The following is a 17,210-nucleotide window of genomic DNA, read 5'->3' as shown; positions in this document are numbered from 1 at the left end:
GCTACGGACGCGCAGGCTCAGCGGTCATGGCTCACGGGCCCAGCTGCTCCGCGGCATGTGGGATCCTCCCGGACCGGGGCACGAACCTGTGTCCCCTGCATCGGCAGGAGAACTCTCAACCACTGCGCCACCAGGGAAGCCCAACTCCCCATTCTTTATGTATGGGCTCGGAAGAAGGACTTCCTCCCAAAGAATGTTGTATGGAAAAAGGGAAAAACCTCACTTTACGGTGGAGAATCCTGACAAACACTACTTAAGCCGGGTGACCAAGGCCAGCATCAGCTGTGATAAGCTAAGTCGATAGTGTGTACCCTTCATATCATGTGATGAAAGTGGTACTTTACCTCTGTGGTCTTCCTCCTCCAAACCCCCAAATTCAATCTAACCATGAGAAAAACACCAGCCAAAACCAATGGGTGGGGGGCATTTTGCAAAACCTGCAACCAGCACCCTTCAAGATTGTCAAGGTCATCAAAACAAGAAAAGCCTGAGAAACAGTCACAGCCCAGAGGAGACTGTAGAAACATACCTAAACCCAATGTGGCACTTGGATAAGATCCTGGAACAAAAAAAGGATATTAGGTAAAAATTAAGGAAATCTACATAAAGTATGAATATTAGGTAATAGTGATAATGTATCAATATTGGCTCATTAACTGTGACAAATGTATTATACTAATGTTATATATTGATTGTTATATGGGAACTCGGTATTATCTGTAATTTTTCTGTAAAATTAAGACTATTCTAAAAGTAAAAGTTTATTTTTGAAGGGCCCACAACAGCAAGTTGCAAAAAGATATAATTTCTATTATACATCTCTATAATCAACTCATTAAAAAAAAGCCAGTACATGTGTCTTTGTGTATATTTCCATCGTATACACAAGCACGTGTATATAACTGATGTAGAACTATAGAACTGTGTAGTCCAATAACCACTAAGTCACATGTGGCTAAAAATAAGTAACATTTCCTCAGTCACACTGGCCACATTTCAAGCGCCCAGTGGCTAAATTGAGTGGTTACTATCTTGGACAGTGTAGATACGGAACATTTTCATCACTGCAGAAATTCTTTTGGACAGCACTGCCACAGGATATCACCACACTGAAAAGACACTTAAGAATATACACCAATCAAGTGATTACTCCTGGAAAAAGGAATTCACTTTTTATTCTATATTCTTCTGTATTCTTTCTGTTTTTTTACCTATGAACTTGATTTTATCATATTTTAAAATTTTTTTATTGAAGTATAGTTGATTTATGTATTCTTTCTATTCTTATGAACATATATTTTTATTGTTTTTGTAGTTTGAAATGTTTTTCACTTTAGTTTTTAAACATTTTGCATTAAAAAAAATGGTGCATCAGATGTTGTTTAAATGAGTTATTTTCCTCAGTATTTCTGTCATTTTCCATGTGTCTGTTAGAGGCAAAATTTGTTTAGCCAAATTTAGCACTGAAAGGCTGCTCAAAAACGTTGCCATTTGACAATCGAATAATTATGATAATATTAACGTCTTTTTCCTAAATTGTACCTTGATTTTTAAAAAATAAATAAAGGAGGCAAGAGTAGAAGGCTAACTTCTTCCTTCCTCAGATTTTAAAATGGTTGTACCCAATTTAAATGAAACTGATCTTCCATTATATCCTCTTCTCTATCATTCCCAATTATTCTCCCCAACACTCCACAGAGGAAAAGCTTAATTATTTTTCAGTGGATGGGCATTTTTAGACAAGTATGTGCGTATGTATGAATGTATTTATTTGTATTTTTTAGAAAATGTTAGAATTATCTTCAAATGCCAATCAAATAAAAATGCACAATAGCCCCAAAGGTGGAAAACAATATATTAATTTATTTCCAAGAAAACAACATGGAACATCATCGAAAACAAAGTTTTCAGGGCACCTCCAAGGGCTAGCAGAAATCCCTAGTCCAAACACTACGCTCTTCCAATATTAAAGTACTTAAGACATAGAAGAAATGACCAACAACGGACATGTAAACATCTTCTATTCCAAAAGATTTCTTGTTCTACAAGAGAAAGATCCAGTGTAAAGCAACCCTTCTTCTCAAGTGGTGTCATGTAAATTAGTTGAAAAAAAAAGGTATCTTCAGATTCTGCCTTTAGCTCTGGGTGTGTTCCCTACCCCTGGACTCTTCATCAACCAATACAGTTCCATCTTTTTTTTTTCGGTAGCAGGAAAAAAGAAGGCTTTACTTCAAAGTCACTAGAAGTCATTAAATTCAAAGTCATTAAATGTGATTAACATTCAGCAGGCACAATTACAGAAAAAAATAACGTTGCGTGGATTAAATGTATCATTAATTGTAGTTACTGTTGTTCATCAGAATAAATAAATATCAAGGAACTGGATGGAATATAAGAGTAGACTTCACATTTTTCTGACGTGACAGGACGTTTTCTCAATATTAACACTGAGACCATTCTGGGATGCTAAATATGGCTTTACTTCACCTTCTCTAAATGTTCCACCTCAGGAAATGAACAAAGGAGACCAATAAGAGAATCCCGATTCTCAGGCAGATCATGCGAGCTTCCCAAGAGCGTTGTGAGATTTGAAGGCCATGAGACGTAAAGGAGCAAGCAGAGCACCTACAGAACACAACTGGCTGTGGCTTCCGTCTCCTCCTTCCCTTCTCTCTTGGGAATGATCTCTGATTTAGACCTCATTTTGTAATTTCTGATATCCTGGGCCTGATATCACAGTCTACAACCCCGCACATGAAGGTGTTAAAATACAACCACCCTGTGAGATTCTCTAGAGCAGCCTTTCCAACGTGGACGTTATTGCCAGGACTTTTAGAGTGAAAAAGCTTCTGACTTACTTCTCCTCCTTGTCTCTGCACGTGTCTGGTGTATAATAAACACTCCAGAAATACTTATTGACCAGGTGCGGAATGAATGAATTGGATACATGAATGGGACGAAGTGACCAAAAGGCTCACACACATTTGAAAGCTTTTAAAAATCCAGGCACTCCTATGACCCCCAGGCATTGCAAAGCTACCCAGAGCACACTATGGACACCTTAAAGGCTCACGGGACAGAATTTGGTCTCCACTTTGCAGATAAGGTCACTTCGGTCACCCGGAGATATTCAAGGCTTGAGGCTAAACCCATGCAACAGCACCTCTCTTCTAGAAATTCTTCATGCTTCAAGAACTTTTCCATGTTCTCAATGGAAAACAAGAAAGAGGGATCAGAGCACATTCTGACAAATATTCAAGAAACTGATTCCCCCGGGGGCCTTTTACTGAAGAGGCAGGCAGTGACTGCTGTCTCCAATTCTGTCTCCTGTGAATGGCTTTAAATTCTATACAGAACTTTAGACACAGGAAACTTGAAAATGCTACTGTGGAAACTCAGGAACAAGATCTAGTTCTCAGTTCTAGGAGCTCAAGTTGTAAAGGAGATTGGTCAGTTACCCAAAAGGCGATTTCTATGCCTACGTGCAGGTAAGCAAAGAGCAGGGGATATCCATCAATGTGTGGCTAGAGATCTGTTACAAAAGATTCCTTCTTCAAAGAAACCCAGTTCTTTTTCTCCTAAATAGTATTATCCACAATTCTCCTTTCCATTAGAACATTTATATACGATGAAGATCAGATGCAAATCCGAGGACAGTTTATCACTGATGAGAACTTTAGCCTGATGCAGAGACGAGCCTCGAGAAACTGGCAGAGTGGCCAAAGCGCCAGCATCACTCTGCACAACCACCCTGACAGCGTATTTCACGGTGTCCAGAGAATATTTTAACATGTAATAATGTAGTCAGGTCCTGAAGCCATAACCTTGGCCCTGAGACTGTTCATGTAACCCAGGCTAAGTTTTTCTCACAAAGAAAAGCTCTCCCTTCCAGCTGCGATTTTCCTTCAGTCGTGAGTGGCAGTAGATCAAAAATACCAGCTGGGCTGTATTGCAATTTCACTCTGATTTAGGGTTCTTTCTCTAAGCCTCAGCTCTAGGCATTCCACAGTAAGGGGGTACGTAGTGAGCTCAAACTTGTTAGCAAAGAGGCTTGACGAATTAATCAACCACTTTAAGTCTCCGTTTCCATAGATACAAATGCCATGGACGTAGTGGCCTGTAAAGGAAGAGAACAAGAAACAGTGAAAACAGGCTTGTTTTTGAGTCAGGGGTAGTGAGCTTGCAAAATGGTAGGGTTACTGCCTAACTGCTGCGTGGCTAGCACTGTGTCAAGGGCTACAGGATTGTGATGAAACAGCGTTGTGCTGGCCCAGCCCACGAGGAAGTTAAACTTTCTACGGGGAGAAAGAGGTACAAACATGCATTTGAAGAAAATGAGAGTTAAATAATACAAAGAAGTAACACAACAGGCATCACAAGGCCGTTCATGGACTGTATCATGAACTTTGGATTTCATGGATGAGAAGTTCTAGAAGTGTAGAGATGGGAGAAGTCTTGATGGGCTGTATTGGTCAGGTCTCTTCTCTGAGCTCCAGCCTGGTCTAGCCAAGTGCCTACTTTATCTCTCCTCTTAGGTGAGTAATAAACCTCACCCACAGGTCAGGTCTCAAGTCCTTAATCCTCTCCAAGTCTTCCCCATCACAATCCACAGCAAGTCTATTCTTCAGTGCCCTGGGCACTTCTCCCCCTTTTTTTCACACTCCACATCCAATCTGGTAGCAATCCTGTCAGCTCAACCTTCAAAATACTAATAGAATTTGACTACTTTTCACCACCTCCACTACCTGCACCCTAGTCCAAGCCGCCTCCATCTTCCTGTCTCAATTGTTACAATAACTGGTTTCCAGCGCCTCCATTTTTGCCTGTTAGTACATTCCCAGCACAACAGCCAGAGTGATTGTTTTAAACGTAAGCAGAAGATGTCTCTGCTGCTCAAAACCCTCTAATGGCTTTTCATCTCATTTGCAGTAAAAGCCAGATTCCTACCAATGGCATTCAAGACTCCTCAGGCTCTCCTGGACTCACCTCCCACCACTTACTCATTCAGTTATAACCTTTAATAACCCTTCCCAGCTCGGTGCTTTGTGACCACCCAGAGGGGTGGGATAGGGAGGGTGGGAGGGAGGGAGATGCAAGAGGGAAGAGATATGGGAACATATGTATATGTATAACTGATTCACTTTGTTATACAGCAGAAACTAACACACCATTGTAAAGCAATTATACTCCAATAAAGATGTTTAAAAAAAAAAAAAAAAAAACCCTTCCACATTCACATCAGCCAGACTGGCCCCCTTGCTGGTCCCAAGCACCCGCAGACATCCATCCGTGTTTGCGCTTTCTCCCCTGTACCACGTCCTTCTACCAGACAGCCTCAAGGCTCCCTCTGGCACCACCCAGGGCTCGGCTTCAAGGCCAAGGTCATCTTCTCATATGAGGCTGTCTCTGACCTCCTTCCCTTCTTTCCTGATTCATTTTCCTTTTGACACTTATTACCAAACGTGTTTGTTTGTTTATTGTCCTTCTCCCCAGACTAGAATATAAGCTCCTGAAGAGCTAGAATTTGAGACCATTGTGTTCACTTCTGTGTCCCCAGCATCTGGAACAGTGCCTGGTAAATATTAGGTGTTAAATGAATAGTTGTTGAATAAAAGGATAGAGAAGGATGAGTGGAGAGTTCACAGGTGGGTAGAATTGGGAAGCATCAGGGGGATGGATGGGAAAGCATCAGGTGGGAAAATGCCTCTGGAAAACGTAGAGATGAGAACTTTCTGCTAGAATAGAGTTTGTTGGGGAACAGGTAAAAACAAAGAAGTTGGTACTCTTTCCAGCATTTCTTTGTATATGGTAGAAATATTACGGTTGACTGACTTGAAATAGATGAAAGTTGGGCCTCTTTTATCCCATAAAGGGGTTGCGCCTTTTTATCCCTTTCTTATGAAAGGGCTGGAGAAGTTGTGTTTTTTTTTTAATTTATTTTTGGCTGCGTTGGGCCTTCATTGCTGCACACCGGCTTTCTCTAGTTGTGGCGAGCAGGGGCTACTCTTCGTTGTGGTGTGCGGGCTTCTCATTGCGGTGGCTTCTCTTGTTGTGGAGCACAGGTTCTAGGCGCACAGGCTTCAGTAGTTGTTGCACGCGGGCTTCAGTAGTTGTGACTCGCGGGCTCTAGAGTTCAGGTTCAGTAGTTGCGGTGCACGGGCCTAGGTGCTCCGCAGCATGTGGGATCTTCCTGGACCAGGGCTCGAACCTGTGTCCCCTGCACTGGCAGGTGGATTCTTAACCACTGCGCCACCAGGGAAGTCCCTGAAGAACTTTTTTGAATAGAAGAATCAAATGATGAAATAGATTTTAGCAAGATTAATTTTGCAGAGCTTTGCAGGGTACATTAGGAACCAATCAAGAGACTACAGTAATTGTGTAAACCAGAGAGCAAATTTGTTCAAAGTTAATGGTTGCCATGAGTGGGAAAAGAAGGCTATTAGAGGCAGAGCACAGAAGGACTGACAGGGCTTGGTGATTAACTCAATGTGGCTGGAAGGAAGTTCAGTAGACAGAGAAAATCACTGGAGAAAAAAGCCGGAGTTTAAGGAAGTTAAAGAATAACCGGGTAGTGGGTGGGAAGAACTCGGTACATGGGCAGCACGCCCATGCTTAAGAAATGGCAGTGAACAGGAGAGAAGATTCCAGGCTGGATCAAGTAGAGGGTGCCTAGACAGCTTGCTCTTCAGGATAGAGGCAGTAAGTACACCTTTGCTTAGGAAAAGAAACAGCAGAGAGGGAGACACTGAGAATGCAAGAGAGCAATGGGATAATTTAGGGGGATCCACACACAAATGAGACCAGATGCTGACCTTGGTTGTGAGGATAGGTAACTTTTCCTTTTGAAACAGGAAGCAACAATGAGAGAATGGGTCCAAAATGTTCTAAGATGGCGGAAAGGGATGACATGACAAAGGAATTGATAAGGAGATTTTAATCAAATATCTTCAAAGTTCTTCCTAAAGTTGAATTGATCACCTTTTGAGAGTAGAAAGGCTGTTTTTTTTGTTGTTGTTGCTGTTGTTGTTGTTTTTTTTGCAGTACGCGGGCCTCTCACTGCTGTGGCTTCTCCCATCTTAGAGCACAGGCTCCGGACACGCAGGCTCAGCGGCCATGGCTCACGGGCCCAGCCGCTCCGCGGCATGTGGGATCCTCCCGGACCGGGGCACGAACCCGTGTCCCCCGCATCGGCAGGCAGACTCTCAACCACTGCGCCACCAGGGAATCCCAGAAAGGCTGTTTTAACATAAGATTGGGAGCTTAAAGGTGGGCAGAAAAGCTCAAAAGGTGTACCCCGGGAAGGGTACCAGGACAATAATGACGTAAATAAAAGAATAAGTAGGCAGCCAGAGGGTCTAGCTGAAGGTAGACAGTGGGTGAATTTAGGGCAGTTCTGTGACATTCTTCAACAATGTCCTGCTTCAGGAACCACAAATGGCAAAAAGTAGATGACAGTAATGATTACGTGCAGGAATCAGCCTTGTAGGATCAAACGGCAAGGGAACCTAAAATGTCAGCAAGAACAGTACACAACAGCTGACACAGTACACAGGCTGGACGAGGGGTCCTCAGAAAGAAACTGGTAGGAGGAGGAAAGTCGAACCTCTGGAAATTGCAATTTTAAAAAAGCAAACACATTTAAAACAACAACAACAACATATTTCAGATGTGGGGATACAGCAATGAACAAATCGATCAAAAATCCCAGCCCCGTTGGAGCTTCTATTCTGTTCTGGGGAGAAAGGCAGTAAAATATATAATATGTAAGTTGGTGAAGGAAACTAGTAGGGTGACAAACAGATCGTAATCAGAGATGGGAGCTCCAAGTTAAAGACCATAGGTCTAGAATGGTACTCTGTGATTTGAAATGCTAAGAGAGTTTGTAAAGTGGGCACACTCACAGGTTTGGAACAAATCCTATTACTCACAGCCAAGGGGAAAAGGTCCAGATTGTATTACTGACTTGCTGGTTTAGCAAAATGTTCTATTTCCTCTGGACTATGTCTTTTTCTTTTCCCTGTATAGTGGTCTGGGGACAAACAATTTTTATGCTATGAACGCTGTAAGGCTTTCAGATGGCATAACAGATACTAAGAGAAGAAAAAAACGAGACATTTGTTTGAGAGGGGCGTGGGCTACCCAAACGTCGTACCCTGTGTAGGTTCCTGGCTAGGGGCTATCTTCATGGCCCCTACCTGTCATGTGATTAGTAAAGGTCCCTATAAAAATGCAAACCTGACTTGTCTATACCTTCTCTACTGAGGTAGGTCCTGGATACAGGTGCTGACCATGAGACTGAAGGTAAAGCTCTACTTGGGTGGGTTGCGTGTGTGGCTGAAACACAGTGGACAGGAGCTTTGTGGGGGGGGGGCTAGAGCTGTAATGTAATCACATCACATGGGTCCTTGCCGTGGATGTTGGAGTCCTCAAGTGTCACAGCTGGAGAAGAGGTGGAGAAGCAGATCAGAGGATGACCAGATCAGAGGATGGTTCTAAAGGGAAGGTGATAGGGGTTATAGAAGGAAGTGGAGAAGGCAACCTATCCCAAATATTGGGACCCTGACTGATGGATATGGTCCACTTTCTAAGGAGATCAAAGAGCAAAGTACCCTCCTCTCCATCCCCCTCCCCCCACTAGGAGGGCAGGCCACGATGAGAATGCAGGCAGGTGGCAATGAGCTGTCCTCTGGGGAACATGTGGGCTGATTGAGGTAAAGATGTGACTATGCTTAAGAATAGAGTGTGCAGTGACATGAGGATGCTGTCATCCATAATGGAAGGGGACCCCCGAGAGACAAACACCGGAAAGAGGGTGAGTGTAATGGAGAGATGTAGAGAAGCAGCAGTTTGGATGTTCTCATCTGAAATGTTAGGTGTAGATAAGATGGGCTGAGGATAGAGCCGTAGACTGAGTGGAAGAGGAGAGGAGGCCAAACTTCGTTACCACAGGGAGAACGGGGCAAACCTTCCTATTGACTCACTCATCCGTTCGCTCAATCACTTATTCACTGTATATATATTTATTGCCTGTTCTTATGGGGTGAATTGTATTTCCCCCAGATTCATATGTTGAAGTCCTAACCTTCCAGCACCTCAGACTGTAACTGTGTTAGATGTAGGGCCTTTAAAGAAGTAATTAAGTTAAAATGAGGTCATGTGAATGAGCCCTAATCCAATATGACTGGTGTCCTTATAAGAAGAGATTAGGACACAGACACACCCAGAGGGTAGGTCATGTGAGCGCACAGGGAGAAGACGGCCATCTACAAGTCAAAGAGAGAGGCCTCAGAAGAAACTAAACCTGCTGACACATTGATCTCGGACTTCCAGCCTCCAGGACCGCGAGGAAACAAATTTCTGTTGTTTAAAACACTCAAGTCTGTGGTACTTTGTTATGTTAGTCCTAGTCAACAAGTACACATGCCCACCATGTACCAGGCAAGAGTTCGAATATACACCAGGACTGATGAAAAGCCTTCTTTACAAGGTTCTGTAGAAATGAAAACTACTTGTTTTCTAGTTCCTATCCACTTGGAGGGGAAACCTCTCTTGTTGCTGTCACCTGCCATCATGCCAGAGCTGCAGCAAACACCTTCAAGCCACCTGGAAACCTGTCCGTAGGGGGAGCAGAGGTGGACATGAGGGATGGGAGTCAGTGGTAAGAACATGACATCACTTCTCATCCTGACCACTGTCTCCTCGTAACCGCTGCACGCCCAAAGGAGCAGAGAGAGGAATGAATAATAAGGAAAAGGCAGAAACTTGCAAGAAGAAAGCACCGTTACAATTTGAACCTACCTCTACATCTCCCTAGGAAATTATAAGCTGGAGAATGTCTTTACGATACTTAGATTTACTTTTCAAGGACTGTGTCTTGAAGCCTCTTGCTACTCTGTTTAATAATTCACAGATTGGTCTAAATGAACCAGCAGGGCTCTCTGTGAGAACCCCTGTATTCCACAACCTTCATGCCAATACCAACAAGCAGTGTGACCTCACAGTTTCAAATGAATGCCTCACCGTGGCAGCCTCCGTGTTTATCTTCCATGTCAAACCACTTTACAGCTCTGAGGTTCCCGGCCCACGATGCGTTTGGCATGGAGCCAGGAACACCTGCAATGTTGATAAAGAAGAAAAGCAGAAATGAGAACCAAGAAAGAAAGGTGTCAATTTCATCAGTTAAGCTTCCAAGTCATGTTCATTTTCTCCCAGTATATTATCTTTCGTTTCAGATTTTTCATCATTGGTACAAAACCCCACAGGCTTATGGTGCGAACAGTTGGTAGTTATGGATCTAGACTTGCCACCAGTAAAAACAATCCATTGGTTTTTTTCATAATTTGTGCCCAAGCCTGCAAGAAATGCCATTGCATGAAAACATAATGCAGATGAAGAAGCTGGAGATTTTTGGTCTCAATGCCTTTTAATTAGATTTACTTTTTAAGGGACTTCCCTGGTGGTTCAGTGGTTAAGAATCCACCTGCCAATGCAGGAGACACGGGTTTGAGACCTGGCCTGGGAAGATCCCACATTCCACAGAGCAACTAAGCTCGTGCGCCACAACTACTGAGCCCCCATGCCACAACTACTGAAGCCTGTGCACCTAGAACCCGTGCTCCGCAAGAGAAGCCACCGCAATGAGAAGCCTGCGCACGGCAACGAAGAGTAGCCCCTGCTTGCCACAACTAGAGAAAGCCCGCGTGCAGCAAAGAAGACCCAATGCAGCCAAAAAATAAATAAATAATAAATATTATTTTAAAAAAATAAATTTACGTTAAAAAATTTTATTGGAGTATAGTTGATTTACAATGTTGTGTTAGTTTCAAGTGTACAGCAAAGTGAATCAGATATGTATTTCCATTCTTTTTCAGATTCTTTTCCCATATAGGTTATTACAGAATATTGAGTAGAATTCCCTGTGATATACAGTAGCTCCTTATTAGTTATCTATTTAATATATAGTAGTGTGTGTATGTTAATCCCAGTCTCCTAATTTATCACTTCCCCCCATGTGTCCCCTTTGGTAACCATAAGTTTAATTTCAAGATCTGTGGGTCTGTTTCTGTTTTGTAAATAAGTTCATTTGTATCATTTTTAAAATTAGATTCCACATATAAGTGATATCATATGATATTTGTATTTCTCTGTCTGACTTACTTCACTTAGTATGATAATCTCTAACTCCACTCATGTTGCTGGAAATGGCATTATTTCATTCTTTTTTATGGCTAAGTAATATTCCATTGTATATATGTACCAAGCAAGTCTTCCATTGTATATATGTACCAAGCAACATTTAGGTTGCTTCCATGTCTTGGCTATTGTAAATAGTGCAATTATCAAAAAATTTTAGGACTTCCCAGATAACAGTTATCTTAAAGTGAAAGCTCACAAAACAGGCCACTCGATGTCTTTAGTGCTAATTAAGTGAGAGAGATTCCAGGGTCGCTCCTATATGAAGTTTGCAATATTAGACATATGGAACTCAAGCAATCTTTTAACACAATATCTTTTTTATATGCTAAAGTTCTTGTTGAGCATTTGGTGTAGCCAACCACTGTGCTGGGCAGTAAGGGATAGTGTAAGTGACAAGACACAATTCCTGATCATCCAGTAAAGATGATGAGCCCCCAAGCAATGGTTTTTTTTTTTTTTTTGTCTGTGTTGGGCCTTTGTTGCTGTGCACGGGCTTTCTCTAGTTGCAGCGAGCAGGGGCTACTCTTCACTGCAGTGTGCAGGCTTCTCACTGCAGTGGCTTCTCTTGTTGCGGAACACAGGCTCTAGGCACGCGGGCTCAGCAGTGGCAGCACGTGGGCTCAGTAGCTGTGGCTCGCGGGCTCTAGAGCACAGGCTCAGTAGTTGTGGCGCACAGGCTTAGTTGCTGTGCGGAGTGTGGGCTCTTCCCGGACCAGGGCGCGAACCCGTGTCCCCTGCATTGGCAGGTGGATTCTCAACCACTGCGCCACCAGGGAAGCCCAAGCAATGGGTTTTGAGCTTTGAGTTTTTCCTAGACTGGTGTGCACTCATCTACCCATCTTCTCTATTTCTTTCAGTTGTTCTTTTGACCAAAAGTTGCTGACCAATACTTGCTGATGCATTATCAATTAATATTTAACTCACCTTTGAACTGTAAAAAGCCTTTAAAAGGGAGAGGAGGGCATTAGGCTGCCATTCTGCTAAACCAGGGCTTTTCCATGTTGGCACTATTGACAACGTAAGCTGGACAACTCCTTGTTGTAGAATCTTCCTTTGCATTGTGTGATGTTTAGCAGCCTCTCTGGACTCCACCCACCTGATGCCAGTAATACATATCCCCCCAATTGTGACAATCAAAAATATCTTCAGGGCTTCCCTGGTGGCGCAGTGGTTGAGAGTCCACCTGCCGATGCAGGGGACACGGGTTCGTGCCCCGGTCCGGGAAGATCCCACATGCCGCGGAGTGGCTGGGCCCGTGAGCCATGGCCGCTGAGCCTGCGCGTCCGGAGCCTGTGCTCCGCAACGGGAGAGGCCACAACAGTGAGAGGCCCGCGTACCACACACACAAAAAAAAATATCTTCAGATATTGCCGAATGTTCCCTGGTGGTGCAAAATTTCCCTATTTGAGAAACACTGTGCTATCTCCAATAACCTTCTCCATCTCAATATTTGGATGGGTCACAGAGATTGAAGGGTCCATTTAATCACATACAGTAGGACTTCCCTGGTGGCGCAGTGGTTAAGGATCCGCCTGCCAGTGCAGGGGACACAGGTTCGAGCCCTGGTCCGGGAAGATGCCACATGCCACAGAGCAACTAAGCCCACGTGCCACAACTACTGAGCCTGCGCTCTGGAGCCCACGAGCCACAACTACTGAACTGAAGCCCGTGCACCTAGAGCTCATGCTCTGCAACAAGAGAAGCCACCGCAGTGAGAAGCCCGCACACCGCAACGAAGAGAAGCCCCAGCTCGCTGCAACTAGAAAAAAGCCCAGGCACAGCAATGAAGACCCAACGCAGCCAAAAAAAAAAAAAAAATTTGTTAAGAACAAAGGTATGGATACCAAGGGGGAAAGGGGTGCCTTGGGAGGAATTGGGAGACTGGGATTGACACACATACATTGTTGTTACTATGTTGGGAGGAATTGGGAGACTGGGATTGACACATATACACTGTTGTTATTATGTATAAAATGGACAACTGATGGGAACATGCTGTATAGCACAGGGAACTCACCTAGTGCACTGTGGTAACCTAAATGGAAGGGAAGTCCAAAAGGGAGGGGATATCTGTATGCGTATGGCTGATACATTCTGTTGTGCAGTGGAGGCTAACACAACATGGTAAAGCAACCATACTCCAATAAAACTTAGTTATAAATTTTTTTTTCCTCTTTAAAAACACTAATGAAAACGTGCATTTTCAGACAGAAAATAAGCCCTGTTCTTTTGCCCTCATGTCACATAATAATATATGAGGATTTAAATCAAGTATCGTACTAAGGTCTCCCAGCTAAAATTAAATTTTGCACAGCCTTTTCTGAAAATGGTATGAGTCATCACCCCTAATGGCTCTCTATCAGGCAGGATTCTTTTCTTGCTGCCAAACTTGAAAAGTTTGTTTATAAATGTGGAGTACTCAAGAAAAACACTCTTTATTAAGCAATATTTCTTCCTATTGTTTTAGTTTGCATTTAATACTTTAAAAGTTACTTTACTGCTTGCCTATCCAAAAAGAAGCTTCTTTATTTTGTTCTTAGGACACATTTTTAAAGAATTTAGAATAAAACTCGCCTTGGTTAAGTTAGGGGGTGGGGAGAGGGCAGTTTGGAAAGCAAAGAGATAATCTGGTATATTGACTCATGTCAGCAAGATTAGCTGATGTGATTTTTGTGTCTATTTTGATTAAATAACTATAGCAGAAAAGTATGAATAAAACATTGCCACGACAAAAGGTCCCTTAACCTCTTCTAAAGGACTGCATTTTTAAAAGGACAAAATATTTTTCTTCCCTTTCATTCTCATTAATATTGATCATCACAAACTCTTATTCTGAAACACATTCCATTATTCTAGAGATAAGACCATGACATTTATAATTAATGACTGTTGTCTTTTAAATAAACACATAGGGAGTTCCCCAGTGGTCCTGTGGTTAGGACTCTTGTGCTTCTGCTGCTGAGGGCCCAGGTTCAATCCCTGGTCCGGGAAATAAGATCCCACAAGCTGCATGGCGTGGCCAAGAAAAAAACAAACAAAAAAACCCCCCATGCACAACACCTATTAACCTCCTGCTAATAAAATTACAAACCTCAACTTCTATACTTTCTATTTGATGATAAATCTCAAACATGTTTGTTTAAATACTATTCATGTTGTGCTTTAAAAATCACACTTGTAAGAGCAGAAGTAGGGAGAGGGACAAACACAGACAATGTTGAATTCTACTTTGGTTTTTTTTGTTGTTGCTTTTTGTTTTTTTTGCAAAGAGCCCGTGAGGCACAGCCATATCCGGCAGGAATGGGAATAGACCCTTGCTTCTGAAATGTGGTTCTTGGACTGAGAGCTTCAATATCACCTGGAAGTTTGTTAGAAATGTAGCATCTCGGGCCCCGCCCAGACCTCCTGCACCAGAATCAGCATCTCCACAAGGTCCCCAGAAGATTCCTGTGCACAATCAAGCCTGGGCTACAGTCGACACTGCCAAGGACTCAGCTTCATTTCCTCCTCTCCCGGAAGTCCTCCCCTCAGCCTTCATCGAGTTTCCAGGTAGCTTCTCATCCTCCTATTCTCACTCAAATTCTGCTCTTATGAAGGAACCTGGTACTTACATCCTAGTGCCCTCTGCTGAGAATACAGTTGACCCCTGAACAACGCGGGTTTGAACTGCGAGGGTCCATTCATATGCGGATTTTTTTCAGTAGTAAATACTACAGTCTTTTGCAATAGGAGGTTGGTTGAATCCATGGATGCAGAACCTTGGATTCAGAGTAACCTTGGATACAGGGGAACCTCAGATACAGAGGACACTCAGACACACAGGAAACTTGGATACAGAGGGCCAGCTATAAGTTATACTCGGATTTTCGGGAGTCTGCACCCCGACCTCTGCGTTGTTCAAGGGTCAACTGTTTATGCATTTGAACCTCGAGATCACCTCCTTGAAGACAATCAGCCCACCTGTTGTTGGGAAAAAGCTGAGTTGAGTGGAGGGCCAGTTGTCACGGTGCCTTTGACTTCACAGCATTTGGCTCAGCATTCGGAGATACTGATCAACCTTAAAGGAATGGATGAGTGTGGCGCGCAAGGGATGTGCCATCGCCTTAGGCTACAATGCTGATGGTGAGGACCGCTTAGCTGTGTGTGGACCAGACAGACCTGGTTGCTACCTTGGCTTCCCAGTAGGCCACCATACTTGAAGGTATAATAACGTCCTACTTCTCAATATTGAAAAATATTTCTTTTACCCTCTTAGCAAGGGCCAACCCATTTCAGTTTGCCCTACAGCAACTGCCCAGGTGGCCACCAATCATCGATTCTCCACATCTGTCCTGCCTTGCACAACTAGCTTAGGGACAGATCAAACACTCAGCAAGACTCTGGTGACAGCTCTATTCGAATACTTTGTAGGTATCCTTTGCTTATTATTTTCAGCAGATAATGGCAAGCGAAAGATTGAACAGCCTGAATATACAGTGTGACCACTATTCAGTAAGCAGTTCAATCTGTCTTAGGTTAAAACATACATGGAAACCCCAAAGCTACTGATCCCATTACTTGTGCCAACGTCCAGTTGCTCCTTTCACTCCCATAAAAACATCTACTATGGGGCTTCCCTGGTGGCACAGTGGTTAAGAATCCACCTGTCAACGCAGGGGACACGGGTTCGAGCCCTGGTCTGGGAAGATCCCACATGCCGCGGAGCAACTAAGCCCGTGCGCCACAATTACTGAGCCTGCGTGCCACAACTACTGAGCCAGCTCTCTAGACCCCGTGCTCCACAAGAGAAGCCACCGCAATGAGAAGCCCGAGAACCGCAACGAAGAGTAGCCCCCGCTCGCCGCAACTAGAGAAAGCCGGCGCGTAGCAACGAAGACCCAATGCAGCCAAAAAAAAAAAAAAAAAACCTACTGAAATGATCCACTAATGGGATATACTACGATACATATTATATATATACTATATATTTTTAAAATACTGGACTAGGTGATTGTGTTATTATTGTTGCTGTTATAATTACGATTATGATTATTGTTTGTCAGGAGGGTAGTTATGGGGTCTGTGGGTAGACGTCTACCTCAAACCACAAGTATCCTAGGAAGCATCTATTTTGCCTTATTTTTAGGACGGGGCAAAAAGGACACTAATCGTATCAGAGAAAACATTTTAAACTATAAAATCCAATTCTCTCATTTGCTCTTCAGAGACTTATTTAAACTAAAGATTTGAGATAGTGTTTACAGAGTAAGCAGGAATGTTTTCTTGGGGCTTAGCCTTTATTGGACAAATAACTGCATTTGTTGAATAAACGAATGTGTTTCTTTGAAACGCAAGTTTTATTTGTATTGACTTGAGTTTCTCCTTACTGTTCTTACACAGCGTGGTCCTCCTTTTGGGATACATATATGTGGTAACAAATCCCAGCACCTGCTTATTATTTAAGCTCAGATGCATACTTCTTAGCTTGTTAAATAAGCAAGAATTTTGGTTTTAAATGTCAAAAGTCAATGCTGGTGTCAGTGTATTGAAAGAGGTTTTCTCACAACTTCATGGTGGTGCAGGAAATGGGCACAACTCTGGAAAATCAATTTAGACAAGGAGGAGAAGCCACTATAATCACCAATGCCCTCTGGCCTTTTAAGCCACTAGTTTCACAATAAGCTAAGGAAATAACTTTTTCAATGTGAAAATCTGTACATGAAGGTGTTCATTATGGTATTATTTATGCATAAAGACTACCAGCAGAGGCTCTGAAGTCAGATAGTGACATGTATGGAAAAGCATTTCTTCTACCCTCTTAGCAAGGGCCAACCCTTTTCAGTTTGCCCTACAGCAATTGCCTGGGTAGCCAACAGTCATCTGTTCTCCACATCTGTCCTGTCTGGTACAGCTGGCATAGGGAGGAGATAAAACACTCAACAAGACGGGAACACTCAACAAATCCCAGTGTGTGACTTAACAGTTACGGTAATCTCTTTAAGACATCATGTATCAGTACTAATCTTCAAAACCTC

The 17,210-nt window shown here is 43.1% G+C and overlaps 1 protein-coding gene across 1 annotated transcript in view; it reads right to left on the bottom strand.

Annotated features, from left to right (window-relative positions):
- Positions 1–1,841: 1,841 nt before the first annotated feature.
- LOC111181352 (glucosaminyl (N-acetyl) transferase 2 (I blood group)) overlaps positions 1,842–17,210 on the bottom strand; it is a 33,741-nt gene continuing 18,372 nt past the window's right edge. Inside the window, exons 2-3 of the mRNA XM_022586638.2 lie at positions 10,021–10,113; positions 1,842–4,117 (exon numbers count right to left, since the gene is read on the bottom strand). Of these exons, the coding sequence (XP_022442346.2) occupies positions 3,927–4,117; positions 10,021–10,113 (284 nt within the window). The 3' untranslated portion in view covers positions 1,842–3,926. The remainder of the gene's footprint in view (positions 4,118–10,020; positions 10,114–17,210) is intronic.

This window comes from Delphinapterus leucas, chromosome 10 (assembly GCF_059928025.1).
Source record: "Delphinapterus leucas isolate spDelLeu-1000000601 "Yukka" chromosome 10, BTC_Dleu_Yukka2, whole genome shotgun sequence".
Lineage (NCBI taxonomy): Eukaryota > Metazoa > Chordata > Mammalia > Artiodactyla > Monodontidae > Delphinapterus > Delphinapterus leucas.
This window is presented reverse-complemented; position numbering and strand designations above follow the sequence as displayed.